The following is an 18,476-nucleotide window of genomic DNA, read 5'->3' on the forward strand; positions in this document are numbered from 1 at the left end:
GACGTGGTCCAAATCAAAACCCTTTAAGCCTCCTGTTAGTACAGGTGTGTGCTTTCATTTCATGTTGTTCTTGGATGAAAGTGCTGAGATACTAGTAATCAAGAAAACCTTAAGTGCTACAAGCAGAAATAAATCTTGCTTAACAGATTAAGAAAAAATAACTGTTTCTGTTGCTTATCTAAAGTCAGAATAGTACTGCTTTTAAATTTTAATGACAGGTGTGATTTAACATCAATATTGATAGCTGGAATCAGTTTGCGGCGATCTTGCTTTCTTTTGTTACCTGCCTCCACAGCAGTCTTCCTCTGCCTTTCTTTGTCCAGCCAGTCCCTCCTAGGTGTGAGTGGTTTGTGTTCAGAAGACAGCATCAAGGTTAATTTCAGTTCAAGGATTCTCTCCCATCCATTTTGAAAGCTACACAGTGGAAAACCTAAATCGACATACCTCGACTAATTTCGCTGGAGCTCGAAGTTTCACTCGTTTAAATTTTAAGTTAATTCAGTTACCAAAAATAAAAAATAAAGCATTTTGATTTTGGATGTTTTACAGCATACGTGCTTAGGCTACATATGCTGTGCCATAGTCTTAGAAGTTGTACATTGTTGGTATACTTTCATCTTTCTGAAATTTTGCTTAAGACATTGAGAAGACTTATTTAAAAACATTGAATCTCAGAATTGCCTCACCTGGATCGAGCTTTTAAATTGTAAATAAGGCATTTGCACTAGAAGAAACTGGGAAGGGAAGAGCCCCAGGGGCAGGAAAATAAAACAAGCGAGGACGAGAAACTTCTAGTTTAAGAAAAACAATGCTGGTTTTGTTGATACTGATTTTGAGAGATTTTTTTTTTTTTTTTCTGAAATTGAAACACCATTTGTTTTGTGCAGAGTTAGGGGGAGAGCACAAGATTTGTTTTCCTGAAATATTCCTGAAATATTGACATGCTAGGCCTTACACATACCTGCCTTGCAAGCACTTGTGAGCATAATCAGCTATGTTTCTAGGAGGGTTGTTTATTTGATTTAGTACTTATTACTTTTTTTTCTCTCCTCTTGACACAGTTCAGTCTTTTTTTTTTTTTTTTTTTAAGTCTTTTTGTCTTACGGTCTCAGAAGAAATTACTGAATTGGGATTTGAAATTCCATGCTTAGGAATTTCCATTCAGACAGAATAGTCAGAACAATGAAAAGAATGTGTTTGTATATACTGAGGAGAGTTTCTTCCTCCTTTTTTTTGGTATCTATAATCAAGAAAGTATGCAAAGCTCTCAAATCTTCTGAAATCTGGAAGAATTGTTTGTATTGTTTCACCAGAATTTTGGACGTTGACTTTAATTCTTTGGAGCTTGTTAGGAAAAGTGCCTGCTTTGGACGTGATAATAGGAAGAGAATAGGTGCCAAATTATTCTTAAAAATACTGACTTACTGTCATAACCATTTTAGCAAAGAGGGCACTTTACAGCAGAAGGATTGCGTGCTGAATTCTGAATAATTACTGTAAAAACTTGTAGGCAAGATTGATTATTCAATCTCAGTCATTCCTGCCCTCAGCAGATGCTTGTGAAACTCACTGCTGTGTTAGGGGCTAGAGTAAGAGCTGTGGGTGACAGTGGTGAGATGAACAGGGTGTTGTACCTGAAATGGGTGAGCCCAGGGAAGAGGCTGAGGGGTTGGCAGAGCTTGGTGTTAAGCTTCCTTTTCTGTGTGCATTTAAACTGTCAACTTTCATTTAACACCCAAACTACATCCCCAAGTGCTATGAACTAAAAAAAAAATATATATTTTTAACAGAGACATAAATACTTAATATCATTTCGGTAGTAGGTAGACATTGCTGATCTTTTCTTTGAGTACTCCACTGTATGAGGTATCCCTCCTTCTTTTCTCAGAGTCAATTATGAGGGAATATATTAGATAATGTGTCATTATTTTGTTAAGATGATGCCAATGAATAATTCTTTTTATGGTTTGTGAAGCTTTCTTTGGTTATTGTTGAAACTCATCAGATATTGATGGGAAAGTTTAGACTGAGGGGAAAGTTTTGAAGAGCTTATCACCAAACAATTACATTCATAAAAGTTGTCATCTCAAAACTGAAGCCTTACACATTCCATATAATGTGTGTCGTTAACAGGTGAACATTATACCAATTATAAGCAAAGCAGACAGCATTTCGAAAACAGAACTGCAGAAGTTCAAGAACAAACTCATGAGTGAATTAGTTAGCAACGATGTCCAGATATACCAGTTCCCAACTGATGATGAAACCGTGTCTCAAGTTAACACCGTCATGAATGTAAGTAAATGGCACTGATATTTCAGTATTAAAGCATCACTCTCTAGTGATGATTCATGCCCATTCTTCCACGATTATTCTGAGGCTTATGGGTTTGTGCAGCAAGTTTGATACTTATTTTTCCTGTCCTTAAAAAGCTCCTGTGTTTTTGGGCTTCCCCTGCCCTCCCTCCCCCCAGTCATCTTGTCATCTTGTCCCTCTGCTGTTGATGTTGCTTGTTTTAGGAGACATTTTCTTTTCTGGCTCAGTAACAGAAAAGAGGATCTCTCTCAGAAATACTTTTCCTAGTTTCTGGATAATTAAAACATAATTACTAGCATTAGTGGACAGATTGGATTTGCTCTTTTCTAAAGTGTAAGTTATCTTACATCTGTTATGGGAGATACTAAAATGCCTCACTTCTTCAGTTTTCTCTGGTCTTTATGATTTCAATTTTTTTTTTTCCACTTGCCTTTTCCTTTTATCTGTTGCTGTCCTTCCAAATAAGGACAAATTATCTTTGGGAATTACTAAACCAGATATACTTTAGGCTTTTTTTACTGCTGTGCTTTCAGATTGTCCCAGTGGTACGCGCCAGGTTAAACCAAGCTTGTAAAGCTAGACTGGAGTATTTTGAGAACTCTGCCTGTATCTACTGTTCATCTGCATATGTTTGTATCTTATCCCAGCGTGTACTTGAGTTTGAAAGCAGGAAGGAGGAACTGAGATGTGGAAGTATATGGCTCTGCAGCGCCAGCCTCCACCCCTTGTGCCAGGGACTCTGAACATCATTCAGAAACAGAGCCTGCTGTGGGCAGAGGTTGTTTTCTGATACTTAGGCAGTGTCATGCTTTTCTAAAGATTTGTTCCCAGTTGGTGACATATTTTTATTAGGTCAGCTGTAGCAGGTCAGCACCCAGACAGGCAGCACCCAGTCCTGTATTTCTGGTCACTTGGCAGAGCTCATAGCAGTAACAACATCTCAGGTCCAGACCTGTGATTGTCTCCTGGCTGATGCTGCTGATTCAAGCTCTGGTTGGGTACAAATCAGAGTGGCAGAGACATTTATTTACTGGTGATGCTCTTCCTGATTCAGCCCGGGATGGTGTTGGCCTACTTTGCTGTAAGGGCAGACCTGCTGGGTCAGGTTCCACCTGTTGTCCACCAGGATCTCCATGTCTGTTTCTGCCAAGAGGCTTTCCAGACAGGCAGCTCTCAGCATCTGCTGGAGCATGGGGTTGTTCCTCCTGAGGGACAAGACTTGGCATTTCCTTTGCTTGAACATCACCAGGTTCCTGTCAGCCCATTTCTCCAGCCTGACGGGTTCCTCCGAATGGCAGCACAGCTGTCTGGTCTACCAGTCACTCCTCCTGGCTTTGTCAGTGTAACTTTTGAATGAGTGGGTTGCCTAGCAAAGAAGATCCCTTCAAAGTTTGAAGGGTTTGGCTCAAAACTGCCTTCTTCTGAAATGGTGTTGTGTCGTGTGTCCATCGTTCCCCCCCCCAGTTTATTTTCAAAGTGTTTGCTTTTCAGTTCTGACATAAGAACGTGGAGAGATAAGGCCGTGTTGGTGTGACTTTTACAGGGTCACTTGCCATTTGCTGTAGTAGGAAGCACGGAAGAGGTGAAAATTGGAAACAAAATGGTGAAAGCTCGTCAGTACCCTTGGGGCATTGTACAAGGTAACTGAATTCTCAAAGGTGTTTTTATGTTTTTATATATTTTTTTATTTTTAAATTGTAGAATTCACTAATTTTAAAAGTGGCTGTTATTAGCCACTCATGTCATTGCTTGTATTTTGGGTAAACAGTTTAGGGAATTTAGTAATTAATATTTAAGGTCTGCAGTAACTGGTAGTTTCAACACTGATGCGTCCCTGGAATCAAGTTGTGAGGTGATATGTGTAATATTTAGGTAGGTTAGTATTGTGGCAGTGCCACCAGTGCTACCAAATGTTAAAATTTCATAGTTGTCAGAACAGAAGAGGAAAAAAGAGAGAAATTTGATTGTTGTTCAATTCAAATGGGAAATCAGGACATATTGGAACATGTTTACTGGTACTTACAGTTAGTGCTTCAATGTCTGTATTAGAAATTACAGGGAAGTCTAAGAGGTACAACAAATATAGATACCTTTTCCTGGAAGTATAGCTAGTAAACAAAATAAAAGGATCTCTATGCTATTTAAAATACATATTGATAATTTATATACTTGTATGTAATAATTACATTTCCCTCTTGTAACTGATTAGTGGAAAATGAGAACCACTGTGACTTTGTGAAGCTTCGTGAGATGCTTATTTGCACAAATATGGAAGACTTAAGAGAGCAGACTCATGCACGCCACTATGAGCGGTACAGGCGCTGCAGACTGGAAGAGATGGGCTTCAGAGACATTGGCCCTGAGAACAAACCAGTAAGGTAAAGGATTTTTGTGTACAGCACTGGCTTTCAGCTTTCATTCACTTTGCATTTGACTGTATCAATGCAATGCAAAACAAGGTTCATACTTGTTCTTCTAAGAGGTTAATACATACAAGGTTCATACAGTCCCTCTAAGAAAGAGAATTTTTATGTATTTATTTATTTTTTAATTGCAGTAAGTACATACATGTTCATTCAGTTGTCTTCACGGAGCAGGATATGGGATTATATGAGCATTGCTTTTATAGACGTATGAGCTAGTTGTATTTCTGAAATATATCTCTTATAGTAAACATGAGGATTTTAATTTTCAGCGTGGAGGATGTTCATTTTCCTCAGGTACATACACCTTACGCCTTTTAAAATATTTTCACTGTACATTAGAATGCTGTTTTACTTTTTCTCTTGAGAATGTCTGATTCTGAGCAATGGTTTGGTTGGACTCAAAATTCAAAAGGAAATGAACCAAAAACATTTGCAAAATCATTGGTTACACCATTGACTTCCCACATTATCTGCAGTAATAACAAGTGTCTAGCCTTTTCAGGTCAAGAAGTCTCTTGCTAGCCTATAGGAAGTTATTAGAGGATTAGGGGTTAGAGACACTTGGTTGTTTCATGTAGTAAAGCTTTTTACAATCTCTATATCCAGTTTGTTTAATCTTTTATTTCAATTTCTGTCATCTCCCTTTTCCTTTTCCAACTTCCTTTGGTCATTTTATATGTAGGACTGTATTTTGCAAGTATGCCAGTTGTTAGCATGCTGATAGGGAAAAGCTGATGCTTCAGAAGTCTTCAAAGTCTTTATAATTTAGCAAAATGGTATTATTGCATAGTTATTTTGGAAAATACCCACTTAAACAAGACATGAAAACAAAATACGGATTTGCATTAAAAACAGTTTTTAGTGCTTTGAACCAGCAGGTTTTTTTACTTGTTTTACTTAGTGATCCAGACTGTCTTTACCCATTCTGTTCTGGTAAAAATGGATAGCTTCCCTCCAAATCACTGTTTTTAGTGGCTTAAATTCTTTGCTTTCACCTCTACTTCATGCAGAAGTTGTAAAGCAGTTGTAATTACTGTAACTCATAGTGTGTTGCAGCATTTTTTTCACTTTGACTAGATCTAATTTATACATTTTTCAAAGAATTATAAATAAGAGTAATGTCATCAAGGAATCGTCACTGGACTTAAGAAGGGAACAAATCCTTTTCATGAATGGAGGACCAAAGGTGACTGAGATTTAAAGCCCACTGAAATTGACCATAAACATGTCTTTGGGTTTAAGAACATACACTAACAGCTGATATCTTACTTGCTTTATCCAGGGAAAGCCTTTCTATAGCTGTGTTTATAGCAGTATTGACTGCAGTACCTTTTGCTTTCCTGAACTTGAATTTCACAGTGTACAGCCATCTCAAGATAAGCGTTCTTAAATTATAAAAAATAACATGTACATTAAAGTACATTTTATGCCACAAATTCAAAAATTGTCTTTGCGACACCCCTAAGCAGTTGGCACTTTGTTTACAGTATAAAGTGGCAGGTTTGTATCAGAATGTCATAGTATTTTACACATCAGAAGTTGGTTTAGAAATAAATTCCTTCATGGAGTTAGAGAAAAGCTGAGTTCCCTCTCGTGTGTTGGTTTTTATGTAGGGCTCGCTATACATCAGTTTATTGAGAATGTTGGGGCAAGGCAGTGCTCTTAAGAAATTAGTTTTGGTGAAACGTATCTGTTGAAAATGTCGTTGTTTTGGAAGGATGAGAATAAACATGGCATAAGAATCTAGAAAAATTAACTTTTTCCCAGACTTACTGAGACAGGAAGAAACAAGTGGGACTGGATCGAGGATGTGTGGCATAGTGAATGGCACTGAGGTCTAACAGAGAAGGCATTTGGTCTTCTGGGAGAGAAGCTTTATGATACCAAGAAAGGGAAGAGAATGCAGAGGATCTGTCTGTGGTGTGATTAGCAGACTAACATAGCCTAAGGTGCTTTATGGAGCTACCAATGAAACCTTCAAGTGTGGTATCCTCAGCGGTGTGATAGAAAATGTCTCTTTCCACAGAGGAAGTTCAGTGGTTCCCATTTTGCTGACTTCTGGATTTCAATATCTTTCAGGATAGGGACTATCATGTTACCGTAAGCAAATATGTACTATTGAACTCAATATTTATCTTATCTGTCCTCAAATATATTTACAATGTATGTATGGATTCTAAGAGCTTTAAAGTCTAGTTAATACACATAGCAGTGCATAACTGATTTTTAGAATTCCACGTCTCTTGTATACATAATGGTCTAAATGCATGTTGAAAAGTTGTATTTTATGCCTGTGATGTAGCTGCTTACATGCTAAATTTGGTCATCCGATTGGGTTGTTTTATGTAAATTTAGAAAATTTCTGCTAGACTTGGGGAATTGTTTTGGCAGCACTGGTGTTTGTAGCATTTGAGTAGCTAACATGCCCTACCTTTTTGCATATTGTGAAAAAAATACTTGTGGAGTTTCGGTACAACTCTTTTGGATTTAAAAGTAAAATAGTAATTTATTCATCCAAAACTGTATGCCAGTGCAACGCAAAACCAGTAATTCTTGGATTTTCAGGTACCTTGTGAGATAAGTTTCAGACAGACGTCTGTAAAGCTTTTAGCTCCTACATGTGGAAAAAAAAAGTTGCCAAGCTTTACTTTTCATGGGATGCTTGAAGTCTTTTATGTCCAGATGTATATCATATTTTCATGAAAGATGTGGAAAAAGATGTTTTCAGGATGCAATTGAAAATATATTTGCACCCTTATTTTTAGGTGTGAGGAGGGAAAATAAAGTCAGGAGCAGTCTGAACTGACCGTCTGGTGTACACTCTTAAAAATAACAAATCCATAATTCTATTTTTTTTTTTTTTGTGAATTTGTGTCATACTAACTTTTGTTTATTTGCAACTGCATTCTAAAAATTAACCAGATTCCATGGAAATTAAAATTTGCACTATGTCAGTCTCTCTCTAATAACTTCTGAACCTGCTGTCCATTTTCCAGCTTCAGTTGGGTGCTAGTATTGGATGCTTCCAGGGGATTATCCAATTGATATTCTCACTGCAGGAAAAAAGACGACCTTGGATCTTACCAGATGTCTTACGGAATTCTTGGGAACTTGGCAGTATTGTAATACTACGAGAGGGTAATAGGCGATTTGGAAATGCCTAAGAATAGTGCATGTGAAAGATTCATGAGGCTACTCACAATACCTAGGAAATCTGAAGGGATACTAATTATATAGTTAAAAAGGTGTAAAGATGTAGGTAGGACCTTAGAATCATTGCAGGAATAGTAGAATATAAAATATCATCCGTCAGAATGTAGGCTATTAATTTTGCTGCTTTCAGGACACCTTGCTTATACTGGGATTTTTTTTAAACCATTATATATTCAAATTAGGTAACAATAACTAGCATAACTGAAAGTAATGGTTACTTGGGAGCTTAATGAATCAAATTCATATACTTTGCAAAAACAATATGCAAAACTTTTTTTTTTTTTTTTAATGAAGAATTCAGTCATTTAGTGGGTATTATTCCAAAAGGTCATAAGAATTCCAGTCACATATTTACCATATCAGATTAAATTACAATATATGGTAAACCATTTTAAAAATTAACAATCCATCATATGGTGCATCCCATCTAAGGCTAAACATAGTCATGTAGATATAATTTGGTTTCTGATCCGTGAAAAGCAGCCAGTCAGCAACGAGCTTGGAAAGCATGTTACTGCAAAATTTGTGTAATGAAGTGAATGGATGGCAGAATACTTGGGGGATGATTTACGCATTTTGTGCATAACTTGATGGATGTAAAATCTAGGAATTTCTTCTATTATCGTCTTTTAATATGTAGGAAGGTTTGTGTTTCTTTGATCATGCTGGAATATAAAGAAAGACGTGTGTGTGTATGAATATATATGTGCCTAGGAAGCTTAGATGTTTGCAAGGGAGGAGAGGCTTACTACTGTTTAGAATTTGGACATTTTGTAAATCCATTTTTTAATCTAAGCTGTGTTGCCTAAGGGACGTGCTAGTGTTTAAAAAAGAAAAACGATATGCATGGGTCTACTGAAAAAAAGCCAATGATTGATATTCAGACTGTATGCTTGCGTTTGGATTCTCTGATATTAATTATTTTCTGTTTTAGTTGTTTTTCTGTGTTCAAGAGTACAATCTGTCCATTTTAAATGTCTCAGTTTCTCAGTATGTGAGCAACCATCTATATTTTGTGCTTTACTCCTCCCTAAAACTGGAATATTTGGACCTAGCAGTTCCCCAACAAAAACATGTTGATTTTCAGTCTGTTTTGAGGATGATGAGAGAAAAACAGGAAGGATTCAATCACATGAGTGAGTTCATGTGGAGAGGAAAATTGATATGATTCTAGCCGTATTTTCTATGTGGTGCTTAGGGATGTGATTTAGTGGGTGGTATTGGTGGTAGAGGGATGGTTGAACCAGATGATCTTGGAGGGCTTTTCCAACCCTAATGATTCTGTGATTCTAGGAAAGGAAACCACCATATTTGAAAGGCCATCAGTCTTCTTCCTCGAGAAGTCTCTTGGGAATGGAGATCATCTGACCAGCTGTTGATGTTTGCATTTGAGCTAAACATTTTATCTTCCTTATGGCAACACTGAACCCCATCTAAAATACACGCTTTTCAAGTCCCTATTGGGAAAACAGTAATATTTTGACCTACCACATCCTAAGTATTGCTTTATATCAACACAGGTCATCCACTGAGTCAAGGGACTCCTAACAGTACCTGCCACTAGTTAACTTTTTAGTTGATTTTTTTTTCTAGTTATTTTTTTTTTTCTGGTATACTTTAACTGATACTGGAACTCTACACAGAACGTTCCAAGTGCATTTTTCAAAATTGACAATTATTTTAAATGAACAAACTGTAAAACATTGGTTGAGTATCTCTGTTATCCAAAGCTCACAAAGCACACAACAGTTGTGTTCCACTGAGAGCTGAATTCGCTTCGGTTAGAGTCTTTATTTATGAACAGATCATGTCTGATTTGCATCTTTATCTTTAGGCATCTATGTTCTAAGTCTTACACAGATAGGAAAACTGTATGTCACAGCTTTGCTTCTGTAGAAAGGTAGGTGGTAGCGCTGTTACGAGCAATGTAATGGGTTAGTAAGGCGTATGCTTTCTTCACAAACAGGGGATAGCGTATAAAATTATAGGGGTCCAACCAAGAAGAGTGAGAGGCTACATGAATTCGTTTGCCATAATGTGCTGTATGAGAAACAGTGAGACCAATCTTCAGGTAAACTGAAAAGTGTTTCACTGCAAGTAGTGTATGTGCTAACGTTGAAAAGACCCTTTTGGCTTAAAATCTGGTGAGCTATTTCCACCTCCCATCCCTGCTGCTAAAACCAAAGACTCTTTAGGTCTTTATCTTGCTGACATGCCAAACACAAGGTTCTTTAATTTTCTCGGTGCTTTCCAAAACAATTCAGTTGAGGAGGAGGGGGATTTAAAAGTACATTTTTCTTTCTCACATTCTTTGAACATGTAATGTGATTATTTAGTAAATCCAGAGTCTGCAATGTTAAGATGTTACTAATATCATGGCAGCTCCTTTACTGATTTTACCTGATAAGCTAGCTTAAACTGAGTCTAAAAATGTGCACATACTGAAATAAAGGTGCAATTGCAGCATGTTGCTTTTTCTTTCTTTCTTTTTTTTTTTTTTTCTTTATTGCACTTGAAAGCAGTCTGTTTGCTAGCAGAACTGACACATAGTGAGACTTAGCATTTGAATATCCAGTACTGAGGCTTTATTGTTAGTGCATATGCTGTCTAAACTCAAAGATAGTGTGAATTAATATACCTGTGTGAAAACCATGCCCTTATTTTCAAGTAGTAGATACAATTTCAGGATGACCTAAATTAGTTCACAGCTGATTTAAAAAACAAAACAGAAAGTTGTTCTTCTGAACCTGCTTAGTTGCGATTTGTGGCTCAAATAATGTAGGGTAGGAAACGTGCTTTGACTTTGTAATCATAGAAAACGTTAAGGCTGCATGTGCTATTTCAAGATGATTTCTCTCTCTCTTTGTTTATATTTTTAATAAAACTATGTAACTTGGGGATTAGGAAATTGTCTGGTCATCATAAGTTTAAATAAATAAGAGATATTTCATCTTGCTGTTGCTCCAAATTATTAAGCTTTTAGATGTCCTGTTTCGTAAGTCCTTCTATTTAAGAACCCTTTCAATAAAAGTTGTAAAAAAAAATATTAAGAATGAGACTTAAAAATGGGTACAAAAGTGTGCGTATAATGCATTTAAATTTAAATTAATATATTAATACTATAAAGCAGTTAAAAGTATTTTATATTTTTATGTATAAAACATATATTTACATCAGAATGAAAGACATGAGATGCCTGGCAAAGGATAACTCATGATAACTGAGAAAGGCTGACTAGTCAGCTTTCAGGAAGTGTTGAATGCTATACAAGCATAGCCCCAGAATAAAGAGAATATTATCAATATTTTGATGCTTTTGTAAGCCCTACAAGACACTGGGGAGATCCTTTTGGTTTTGTAATACCAACAATCACAGCTCTGATCCACCAGTTCTGCTTTTGTGGAATTGTGATTTGAAGAAGTTGTGTGGTAAATGTTTTGTTGGAGGACTTGCATCACTACATAGGCATGCTTTTCAAATGTAGCCTGCTCTTTGGGGTATGAATTACATCTGTAAACAGGCTGTATTCTTTTTTACCCGAGAAGAACAACTTGCCTGTCTCCACAGTGCTGATAGAAAGTTGTGGTGTGTACCTAGAAAATACCAAATCTGTGGTAGTATTTGTATAAATTATCAACACTTTTTAATGTGCTATGATATGCTTTGATACAAAAGAAGTTTCTCAATTTCAAGTGCCTGTTTTTCAAAGGAAAGAAAATTGTCTTGCATGTTGGTGTCTAGTAGAGCAAGTTTAGAAAAAATTGGAAGAAAGGAATAAGATGCTGAAAATACGCACTGATGTCAATGTGAGACCTCTCAATTATTTTTCAATGGTCTTGGGAATCTGGAGAGGTCCCAGTTGACTGGAAGCTGGCAGGTGTTGTCCCAGTTTTCAAGAACAGCAAGAAAGAAGATCCTGGTAATCACAGGCCGGTCAGTCTAAACTTCAGTGCCTGTTAAAATTATGGAGAAGATTATTCTGGGAGTTTCTGAAAAACACTTGAAAGACAACGCAGTCCTTGGTCACAGCCAGCACAGGTTTACAAGGGGAAGGTCCTGTTTAACAAACCTAATTTCCTTTTATAAGAAGGTTACCCATCTAGTTGACCAAGGGAAGCCAGTTGATGTAATCTTTTTGGAATTCAGCAGAGCTTTTGGTACTGTTTCTGACAGCATCCTTCTGGACAAAATGTCCAGCATACGGCTAGACAAGTGCATAATATGATGGGTGAATAACCAGTGTGCTGTGTTAATGCTCTAGCTGTGTTGTTTTTGTAACATCCTATTTAAAGACTGAGGTTTTAATTTTGGCAGAAGTTTGGGGGGATTTTTCTGGCAATTTTAGTGCCTTTATTAATAAGTAACTTCAAGAAAAAGATTATTCATGTTGGAGGCAGAAAGCTCTAACACTCCAGTCTTTTAGAACACGAGTTTCCTAACATGCTTTATTTACTTTGTAATATCAAGTGCCCTGGAGCTGTTAGCTTAAATAATTTGATGTAGGGATGTTTCCTTAGGAAAGTTTCCTACTGAAATAAACTTCCTATTGAAGTTTGTTTATGAATTTTTACTTGGAGAACTGTGGTAGTTATTATTTCAGATGAATATGAGTTGCTTAAATCGTGTTCCTGATTGTTCGTTCTCCAGATTGAGTAAAGAGCTATGCCAGAGACTTGCTAACATTTTTGGACTTCAGTCTGCAGGAAGCCTATGAGGCAAAGAGACATGAGTTCTACCTTGAGCTGCAAAGAAAAGAGGAGGAGATGAGACAACACTTTGTGCAGAGAGTGAAGGAGAAAGAAACAGTATTGAAAGAAGCAGAGCAAGAAGTAAGCATGCCTATCTGTCTCAAGTTTGTTTGCTGTGATTTGTTCCTAGCAAAATCACGAGTTGACCTTTATAATTGTCTAACATTTAGGTGGCAGTAATACTTAAAATCAAAAGTAGATTGATTACACAGATTAGATTAGCAGATTGACACTTACTTGCTAGTCTAATCAGTCTTTTTGGGGGTGAGAGAGTTTATGATCTGTAAGTTTTGGTGGATAGCTGGGAACAAGTCAGTAGAGTAGGAAGAAATATGGTGACGTAAAGGAGTGATGAATATAATGGTTATGTGTGTCAGTAAAGTAGGCGCTTTGCAGGCATAGGTGCTGGAAGAGTAGGCTGCATACTGGGACCTCTAAAAATCACATTTTGGCAATTCATAATGGTTAACCGTGGCCTAGTCACTATTGTACCATGCAATAGCAATTTTTTGTACATTGTGGTAGAAATGAGTTTAGTGGCGAGGTTTTAAGCAGAAAAGACTACCATAACAGCTCTTGTCTGAGTGTTAAAATACGATAGTAGATGGATTAAATTGTGGTAAGTTTTGGAATGTTTTGAAAATAGGGGAAAGTGTCTTATTTAGTGCTTTGGAAGATGCTAGTCAATATATGTACCTTACGCTGGGTGTAAGGTCATCGTGTCAGTAATCTAAAGGTATGCTTTACAGAATCATTTCACTGTAAAACTGATATTTCAGGAAAAAAAAATCCCATGAGTTGTTTTTCATCTCAGGTAGTAGGGCATGTATGCTTGCATGACCTCCAGGTTCAGTTACTTAATATATTCTCAACCAGCACCTTGAGAGCTTTGAAAGCGTTTTTTTTTTTTTTTTTTTTTTTCTTGTTTGTTTTGTTTTTAAATCTGCTTCCAATTACCTTCAGAGTTTTAGCAGGGAATGAAAAAATCAATATATTACAACTTCTAGATCCCTGTCTAATGTCAAATACCTGGAGTTTGGCAATGTGGAACGTTTCTTGAATATGTTGTTGAAGGTTTAGTTCTGTTAAACTGCACCAGCCAAACAGGATCTTCTGATCTACTTTCTGCCAGACTCTGTCATGGTCATATGTATTTGTATTCAAACAGTGGCTTAATTGAAATTGGAAATCTGTTTGCTTATTAATGTTCTTTTCCGTACCTCGGTCTCTCAGCAAAGATGCAGCACTTTTTTTTTTGCATGATGTTCAGATGCATGTTTTAAATACAAGGAGTATTTTGTTTTCCAAATGTTAAATCCTCTGTGCTCTGGGTGGAGGAAAAAAAATCAGGCTCAATCCTTCTGAGCACAAGGCTACCCAGTTGGAATAATATTTGGCTGTGTTCCAGATAGGCTCAGCTAGGTCTTGCACAGTGTCTGTGATACCCTTTGATATTTTCCCTTCTATGCTTTCTACCATGCAGTGTCTGTGAGCTCTGCATACTGCCATCGAATTATGGATATTAGTTTTCCCAGTTCCTGATGCGAGAAAATGATAATGCAGTCACTTCTAAAGGACACGTGTGGTATACTCTCGCTGCTTGCTCTCCCAGAAGCATGTGTGTGTGTATGGAAATGAAAGAAAAGCAGGAGTTTCTCTTGTACCTGAGAGTGCATTCATGTCCTTCATTTAGAAGAAACTTGTAGTCGCAGTGTGCAGCATTACTGCTCCTGAGTGGTACAAGTAAGCTTAGGACTGCTTAGGACCTTATCTTTGCTGTGGGGAAAGCTAACTCCATCCCAGCCAGACCTGGTACAGCAATGCATCTGATTAGCTGTTGTAATTAAATAAATAACGAAAGGATACATACATACATACACACATTTATAAAATCTGACAGCTCTGCTATATAGGATAGGCAAAAGTCTGCAGCTGTGCATGTCGATTGTAAACGTTCAGTCTTTTCAGCTGGATCAGAGATACAACACAGTTGAAATCCAGGGGTATTTTGGTAGGGTTGCAGTTTTCAGCCAGATCAGCATCTTGATCCAGCTGGTCACAAGGATACCAAAGCAGGATTTTAGGTGAGCGTGGGGGGTAGATGGGAGGTGAGGAAGTGAGGCATGCAGCACCCTGTGGTTATCATGCACAGCTACACAGTGTATTTCAGCTGATCCAGTACATCCCAAGAGCAGGATCCATTAACACATCAAAAGAACAATCAGAGAGTTATTGCTGCAGAAAAGCAGTTAACTGCTGACAGCTCACAAGAAACTCTCCCAACCAGATATATCGTGTGTGTACATATTAATATATACATGTAATTAATAAACATTTTAAAATACATACCTGCATAACTAAAGTTTGTGTGGTTTCTTGTCCATTCCATCTGGTTATAGGGAAGCAGATTTTGCCTGACCCTTCCTCATTTAATAGTTTTGTTGATGATTGTTTCCTATCTAAAGAACTCCTTATTTTTGATCTAATAAAGGTATATCCCATAGTAAATCTAACACTTAGTACCTCCCGTGGTTTTCACCCCTTACTTTGTATGCAGTCACCTGGCATCCAGGAGAACAATCTGATCTAAAAGATTATTCTTCTGGTTTGTTGATTTTTAGTCTTCTCAGTTTTGGGAAAAAAACTGCAATTTTGTGTGACTTGCAATGCAAGCTGAGGTAGCTTTTATTGTTTAATTGCTGTGCATTTGTTTTGTGATATCCCCACCTTGTGTTACAAGTTGGAAATGCATTTTTTGTGCTTTCTCTAAACAGATACAGAGTAAATTTGATCGTCTTATGCTAATGCATCAAGAAGAGAAACTGAAATTAGAGAAAAAGAAAAAAGCTCTAGAAGATGACATGGCTGTGTTTAATAAGAAGAAAGCTAATGCTGAATTACTCCAAGCACAAGCGTTTGTCTCTACTCCTGTTGTTAGTCTGAAGAGAGACAAGGACCGCAAGAAGTAAGTGCTGATGCTAGTCATCAGAAATGGCAATAAAAAATGCTTTACATGTCACTTTTATAACACAACTTTTAGTAATCTTTTAGAAAAGATACAAGTGTGCTCCTATTCTGTTATGTGCTAAGAAGATAGAAGTGTGTAAAGTACTATCATGCTTGGATCTCTGGCTCTAAGATTAACATTTAGAGTAATTGCTGTATATTCTATGAGTTTTCCTTTTTTCTTTTTCTTTCCCCCCATTAAGGGAACAAGGTTTTCGACTTGAACTCCTGTGCTTTGATATCAGAAATGAAGAAACTGTGAATGTTCAAGAACAGAGCGAGAGGGAGAAGTTAGAGAGGGAGAGAAATTCACCCAGGGAATTCCAGAAATAGTATTTGATTGCAGCACTCAGGTTTTGAATGTAGCGTATGTTAGTTTTATGAAGCTGTCCAACTGCTGTTGTCCCATAACACTAGATGTGTCTTCCTCTTGCAGACTTTTGAGAGGAGAGCTTGATAAAATTGGCTGTAAAATTACACCAAGTGCGGAGTATGACCTGATGCACATCTCAGTTTCAGAGCATATTGATGTTTCTTCCCTCTCCACCAAAAAATAAATGCTTGAACAAACTGTGAGATTTTAGAAAGACATTTGAAGGTAGTCTCCAGAACAACATGCTCATCTTCGTAAATAGACATTAAATAAAGTAACAAAAACAAGAGATGTTGTCAGTTAATTTATTATTTTCTGATCCTGATAGGTTACAACTTTACTGCGGATAAAATCTGGTTGGTTAATGTCTTGTTGCAATTGAAAGCAGATTTTATTGTACACAAGTTACACATAACTGCTAGATTATGAAAAACTTCAGGAGCTACATAGATGCACTTACTGCCACAAATATCAGCAGGACAGCTTTGACATTTCTGGGATATACACTTATGGTTTGCCCCCCCCCCTTTTTTTTTTAATTTTGAGTAATATTACTAAGTTCTTACTAAGTTCCTTTTCCAAGACTTCTTTTTTGTAGAATCATAGAAGGGCTTGGGTGGGTTGGAAAGGATCTTAAAGATCATTTAATTCCACCTCCCTGCCATGGGCAGGGACACCTCCCACCAGCCCAGGTTGCCCAAAGCCCCATCCAGCCTGGCCTTGAGCACCTCCAGGGATGGGGCACCCACAGCTTCTCTGGGCAACCTGTGCCAGGGCCTCACCACGCTCTTGGTGAGCAATCTCGTCCTAATATGTAATCTAAATCTCCCCTCTTTTAGTTTAAAACCATTCCCCCTTGTCCTGTCATTGCCTGCCTGAGCAAAAAGATGCTCTTCATCCTTTTTATAAGCCCCCTTTAAGTAATGAAAAGGTGCAATGAGGTCTCCCTGGAGGCTTCTCGTCTTCAGGCTGAGCACCCCCAGCTCCCTCAGCATGTCTTCATGGGAGAAATTGGAATTATATGTGAAAGTGGAATCATTGGTAACATCAGTCAATATGTGTACTGTTGCGATTAATTCTCAAGTTGAGAAGTTTTCCAGATTTGTTTTCTCTGTTTCAGCTTTATTTCTTCAGAGTATGGTACAGTTCATATGCCTGGTTTTGTTTTGCAGTTCCGGCTTTATATGATGCTGCTGATAGAAGAAGCAATATTGGTAATGTCTCTTGAGGAAGCTGTGATTCACAGTGTGCTTTGGAGGTGAAGGAGTTGCAGTTTCTTGCTAAAGGAATTGGAGAATCTCTCTTGTTGCCACAGGCTACAAGAGAAGAATTTTTAAACACGATCCACATGCATACGGTGTGGGAATTACTGTCAATGTCACCGTGGACTTTATAGGATGTGTCTGCCTTGATGGGCACTTAATTTACCTACGTGGCCAACCTGCATTCATTTTAAGTGCGTTGTACCAAAGAAAATGCGCAAGCCATGAAGAGTTCCATTCATAATATGAATGCTGTAGTACAAAAGTATTCAGTGAATATATCTACTATAACCTTTCTAAAGAATTATTTTCTAAAGAGTTATTGTTTCATACGATTTGGTAGATTAGTCTACTAAATACTATTTAATACAATTGCTGTCATAGTGCAACCATTTACCGATTCTGCTGACTGGTTTATTTATAGGCTTTTATGTAGCACTGTCTTTTTTTTCCAATATAACCTTTGTAATCAAAACTTACTGAGATATTTTTGCAATCCTGCCCTGTTGCATGCTATTTTATCTGACATTACTAATGACTTGGAAAGTACCTACAACTTCTTGTTGCTTGTGACTGGTGTTCAGTTACAACAACAGAGATGAAGCTTTACAAAAGCAACTTCAAGAGCTTCAGGTTAAAACAAGTTTCAAATGTTTTTGTATTTTCAGTAGTTGTAACTAATGGGAAACGTTCTCGAAGGGGTGACTTTCTCTGAAGGTGTTTTGTATGACTTCTAAGAAACGAAATGCTAAGTTCATAGAAATAAAATACTTTGCTTAAATGCTTGTGTTGTTTATTTTCCTCTCCCTCCCTTGTTATTAAAACCAAGGAGTCAGATTCCACATTCATCTGGAAAAGCATAAATGCATTGCATCTGTTTAAAATATCTTAAATCATGTATTGATTGGAAAAACTAGGTGAGTGTGAATGCTGTGTTGGACAGGCGATACGTGTCATATACCACTGTACTTAAGATTTGTCTATTTTATTCACAGGGTGTTCCCCATAAGATGTTTTTTCTTCAGCTCCATAGCAGTAGGAAGGAATATATGGTATGTAAACCTTTAATTGGCCAGGAAAGGCTCAAACAGCTAATTCAGCCAGTTCCACAGCCAAAGCAGCCTGTAACATA

General features: G+C 37.3%; 1 protein-coding gene across 12 annotated transcripts in view; it reads left to right on the forward strand.

Annotated features, from left to right (window-relative positions):
• Positions 1 to 18,125, forward strand: part of SEPTIN10 (septin 10) — a 28,538-nt gene extending 10,413 nt beyond the window's left edge. For 5 of the 12 annotated variants that reach the window (XM_084517021.1, XM_084517030.1, XM_084517023.1 and 2 more), the window contains 8 exons: positions 2,134 to 2,295; positions 3,860 to 3,956; positions 4,526 to 4,694; positions 12,652 to 12,784; positions 15,478 to 15,668; positions 15,913 to 16,023; positions 16,143 to 16,307; positions 17,255 to 18,125. In XM_084517021.1, the coding sequence (XP_084373147.1) occupies positions 2,134 to 2,295; positions 3,860 to 3,956; positions 4,526 to 4,694; positions 12,652 to 12,784; positions 15,478 to 15,668; positions 15,913 to 16,023; positions 16,143 to 16,266 (987 nt within the window). In that variant the 3' untranslated portion in view covers positions 16,267 to 16,307; positions 17,255 to 18,125. Of the gene's footprint in view, positions 1 to 2,133; positions 2,296 to 3,859; positions 3,957 to 4,525; positions 4,695 to 12,651; positions 12,785 to 15,477; positions 15,669 to 15,912; positions 16,077 to 16,142; positions 16,308 to 17,254 lie in introns of those variants that run through there. The other 7 variants (XM_084517026.1, XM_084517025.1, XM_084517027.1 and 4 more) reach the window with 7 other exon arrangements.
• The last annotated feature ends 351 nt before the right edge of the window (positions 18,126 to 18,476 follow it).

The sequence above is a fragment of the Aythya ferina genome (assembly GCF_964211825.1).
Source record: "Aythya ferina genome assembly, chromosome: 1".
NCBI classification, from domain to species: domain Eukaryota; kingdom Metazoa; phylum Chordata; class Aves; order Anseriformes; family Anatidae; genus Aythya; species Aythya ferina.